This window comes from Vicia villosa, unplaced genomic scaffold (genome assembly GCF_029867415.1).
Source record: "Vicia villosa cultivar HV-30 ecotype Madison, WI unplaced genomic scaffold, Vvil1.0 ctg.000822F_1_1, whole genome shotgun sequence".
NCBI lineage: Eukaryota > Viridiplantae > Streptophyta > Magnoliopsida > Fabales > Fabaceae > Vicia > Vicia villosa.
In genome coordinates, this window is record NW_026705361.1 from 452,369 (window position 1) to 457,027 (window position 4,659).

A 4,659-nucleotide genomic window follows, 5' to 3' on the forward strand; every position below is an offset into this window, starting at 1 on the left:
AATGGATAAACACTAATAAAAATAATTAACTTTAAATTTTTCAAAACGAACGATTTTTTATCTTATAGTTTAAATCCTAACAGTTAGATGTGCTTGCACAATTATTAACGGACCAACTTAACAGCAGAAAAAACATATTTTTCAATAAAAAAGAAAGGGAAATATATTATCTAAAGTAGAGCAATTCTTGCATGGACACGATCCTAAAACCACATTCTTAGGAACGGCTAATAAGAAAGAGTATTTTTTAAATTTATTTTAATTTTAATTTTGTTTTTAATTGGATTGATGGGGTGATTGAGATTATGAAAGATAGAGAAAAATCAATATTTATTTTTTAATTAATTAAAATTTTATGATTAGTTGTGTGTAAAACAATTTAGATATGTGTCCACCTAAAATTTTTCCCCAAAATGATATATAATTATTTTTCAAATCAGGATATGAACTTTGTCCTTTTACTAACAGTATCAAGCTAGACAAGAACAAAAACAATATTTCAGCTTTCTTATTATAGTAGCATCTCTTTTGAAAACTTGTTATTCAAAGTATAAACTACTGTCCATTCTTAACCTTATAAATACCCCCAACAACCAAACAAATAAACACATCATTCACAACATCACCATACAAATACAATCATTTTCTTGGCCTAATCATGTCATCTTCAATGCAACCTGCTTCACTTGCAACTGCACTTGCAAGCAATGTCTCAAATTACAAACAACCCAAAACCTCACACCCCTTGACATGGACCGATGACAAGATCCTCGAAGCCGTTTACATTACTCACGTCCACACCGGTGAAAGGTTCGACGTGGAATCCCTTTTCATTCTCACTTCCAACATCCTCAAACGCTCCACCGCTGTTGCTGACAGTGTTGTCTCTAAGGTACAAATTCATAACAACTAATAACTATAATTTTAAAAATTCAGCTTCTAAAAATGTTGTTTTATCCTTGCCAGACTGGGGCTCCGGTCGGTCTTATTGAAGACAAAGTTCCGTTGCCTGGTTACGAGCCTCCTTTCCGTAAACTGAAGCACATTTCTTCTCAGGTTATTAACTATTTTACGCACTTTATCTTTGTTATATAGGATTTTTGCATGGAAATGTGAAATTTATTAATAACCAATCTTGTTATTCGTAGATGATGACCACGCTTCCGGGCGAACACCATGCACACTTGACAACGATGTCGATCCTGGACCAGCTGAAAACACATACATGGGATGGAAAAGCGATCTTCGCTTTAGCTGCATTTTCGTTGGAATACGGAAATTTCTGGCATCTTGTTCAGACACCGAGCGGTGACACGCTTGGAAGATCATTGGCAATAATGAATAAAGTTCAAGGTGTTGAGAAAAATCGACAGGCCATTGCTGATTACAACAGTTTGGTGAAGAATCTGTTGTATGCTGTTGAGTGTATTACTGAGTTGGAGAAGCTTTCAACAAAAGGGTATGATAGTAAAGATGTTCCTGCATTGCCTGAAGCTATGCAAGAGATTCCTGTTGCTGTTTATTGGGCTATCATTACTGCTATCATCTGTGCTAACCACCTCGATCTTCTTGTCGGGGAATCGTAAGTTTTTTTTTCTTTCATCTTGATCTCATTGACATGCTGATTGATTGAATGGTGAAATCTCTTACTAATAAAAAAATCAACATTGTTTCAGGGATGACAGGTATGAGTTATCGAGTTACGATGTGAAGCTTGCTTCCATTGTAAGCAAATTAAAGGCTCATCTCACAAGAAGCAGAAGGCACATAGGTGAGCTAGAAGATTACTGGAGACGTAAGAGGGTTCTTCAAACTCCAACTGAAATTGTTGAGGTTATAAAAGTTCTGATCTTCCACAATGAAATTCAGGATCCACTTGTCTATGATGGTTTGAACAGACAAATGGTAAGTACGTTTTTCAGCAGGACTGTCTTTGAGGGTGTGCAACATAGACTATATTACATGGCCTCGAATTTTTCACACAATTTTCCACACAGTTAGGCCTCATAATAGATTTGTCACGGTTAAATCATGACTAAATAGGTTAATAGTTTTTTAGTATGTATCTTATCATTGGTTTCACTTTTGTACCTCAACAGGTTAGCATTGAAGTTTTCAGAAAGAAAAATGTGTTAGTATTCATTTCGGGCTTAGACAGCATTCGAGACGAAATCCGTCTTCTCCAATCAATCTACACTGGACTCCAAGAAGATCCAAAAGAATTAAAAGGATGCAGAAAAGAAGATTTCAAGATTCTGTGGATCCCAGTTGTGGATGAGTGGACACTACTTCACAAAGCCGAATTTGATAATCTGAAACTAGATATGCCATGGTATGTTGCTGAGTACTTTTATCCATTGGCTGGAATAAGGTTGATAAGAGAAGACTTGAACTACAAGAATAAGCCTATTCTACCTGTTCTGAACTCTCAAGGCAGAATTGTGAACTATAATGCTATGCATATGATTTTTGTTTGGGGGATCGATGCTTTCCCTTTTCGTCCCGATGATGATGAGGCTCTAACCCAAAAATGGAATTGGTTTTGGGCTGAAATGAAGAAGGTTTATCCAAAGCTTCAAGAAATTGTCAGTACAAAATTTCAATATGATATCACTTTCTATATATATATATATATCTATGTAGCACTGACACCTCTAGAAAAAGACGCGTCTGTGTCTCTCAATATACACTGACACGACACAAACAAATTTATAGGTATGTTTTTCAATGTAAACTGATCAATTTTATATTTATGTGTGTCAATGTGGTGAATCAGATTAAAGGGGACACATTCATCTTCATCTATGGAGGAACAGACCCGAAATGGGCAAACGATTTCTCCCTAGCAATCGAGAAAATCAGAAGGCACGAAATCATCCGAAAGGCCGATGCTGTGATAGAACAATACCACTTTGGTAAAGAAGACAAAAGAATCGTTCCACGTTTCTGGATAGGAATCGAAAGCCTATTCGCAAACATGATTCAGAAGAAGCACAAAGACCCAACAATCGACGAAATCAAAAGCTTGCTATGTCTGAAACAAGACCAACCAGGTTGGGTTCTACTAAGCAAAGGACCAAACGTGAAACTACTCGGTCGTGGTGATCAAATGCTTGCAACTGCTATTGATTTCGAGATATGGAAGGAGAAAGTGCTTGAGAAAGCTGGTTTTGATGTTGCTTTTAAGGAGTATTATGATAGGAAGAGAAGGGATTTTCCTGTGGCTTGTGCTCATATGCAGTTGGCTAATTATCCTGCTGATATTCTTGATCCAATCTACTGTCCTGACAGTGACTGTAGGAGATCAATGGAGATTGCCTCTGTGAGTTATAAGTGCTGTCATGGTCATACTCATCAGAGTGATGCTCCTGCTGAGAGTGGTTTTGTTCAGATTGAGAAAAGGACTTGATGACATGAGTTTGTTGAATGATTTGTGGTTTGATTTGTGTGTCATGTTTCTGTTTTTTGTTTTTGGTTTGTTTTGTTGTTGTTGTTGATGTTGTTTATCTGTCAACAGATGTGGTATAGCCTCTTATGTGCCCTTTGATGGGTTATTTAAAATAATGGCTACAAATGTCTGTTATGTCTTGATGAATTATTAATGAAATTACCTTATAGTTATACTATAGTTTTGTTGTATTTTTTATTTCATTCAACTTCAGCACAAAATTATGTATCTGTCAAACCAAACCAACAAATCAACTTAGTAGAATGTGTTTTCTTGAACAAATCAATAATATGCAAGGATGAAGAAAAACAGCAAATTAGTGGCTTCATGTTTAAGATGGCGTGACGTTTGAAAAGGCAATTGATCTCAATATACTTCAAACATTTAAAGATTGGACTGTGAGAAATTTGAATGACACTCTTGTTATCACAATTTAAAGAAATTGGTTGAAAGAGAAACATCTATATCAGTAGTGGTGGATGTTATTAGTACGATAGTTGGTTGATTTTATGGATATCTTATGATTTGATGGTAGCTTCCTCTACTTCTCTGCTAATAAGATTTCTAGCATGTTTGGATTGGCTTTTGGAAGATTCAGAATCAATTTTAAAGGTATAGAATTGATTCTGGATGATTTTGAAGTGTTTGTTTTATCAAAAGTAGAATTGATTATGCCTCCAGAATAGATTACAAGTTTTTCTCATTTTTCATTTGCTGGATAATGAAAATAATGGTTCACTAATTTCATCTTAACTTTGAATTAGTTACATCTCACTTTATATAGTGACTGATACAAGGCATAGAGTTTGTTCCACGTGAAAACTAACTAGTAACATTTGTACATTTTTTTATAATGTACCTGTTTAATCCAATTAAAACCATCCCATAATTTTTTTTTTTGGTTTGGTGTATGTTATATTACAAAAATGTGCAAATTCAATCCGCCCGGATCAATTCTTGGTGAATAGATCTCTAATTAAAATTTCTTATGTTGTTTTTAAAACGTTTTTAACTATGGACAATGGAACACGCACGAATCAATTCGTCTAATTCGAACCGTTATTGGAAAACTCGGATATGCGTTAAAAACCATTAAGACACACAATAATAATGAAAAGCAATGGAATTAATATATTTCACTATCAACACACTTCATTTAAATTTAAACAAGCTAGTAATCAATTTCCAATGAAATGATTAGACAAAAATTA

At 34.8% G+C, this 4,659-nt stretch overlaps 1 protein-coding gene across 1 annotated transcript; it reads left to right on the forward strand.

The window, feature by feature from the left end:
• The first annotated feature begins 601 nt into the window (after positions 1–601).
• On the forward strand, positions 602–3,616 carry LOC131631403 (protein SIEVE ELEMENT OCCLUSION B-like). The gene is made up of 6 exons (XM_058902196.1): positions 602–892; positions 967–1,056; positions 1,149–1,582; positions 1,677–1,905; positions 2,100–2,585; positions 2,777–3,616. The coding sequence occupies exons 1-6, from the start codon at positions 659–661 to the stop codon at positions 3,407–3,409; spliced, it is 2,106 nt and encodes a 701-aa protein (XP_058758179.1). The 5' UTR covers positions 602–658; the 3' UTR covers positions 3,410–3,616.
• The last annotated feature ends 1,043 nt before the right edge of the window (positions 3,617–4,659 follow it).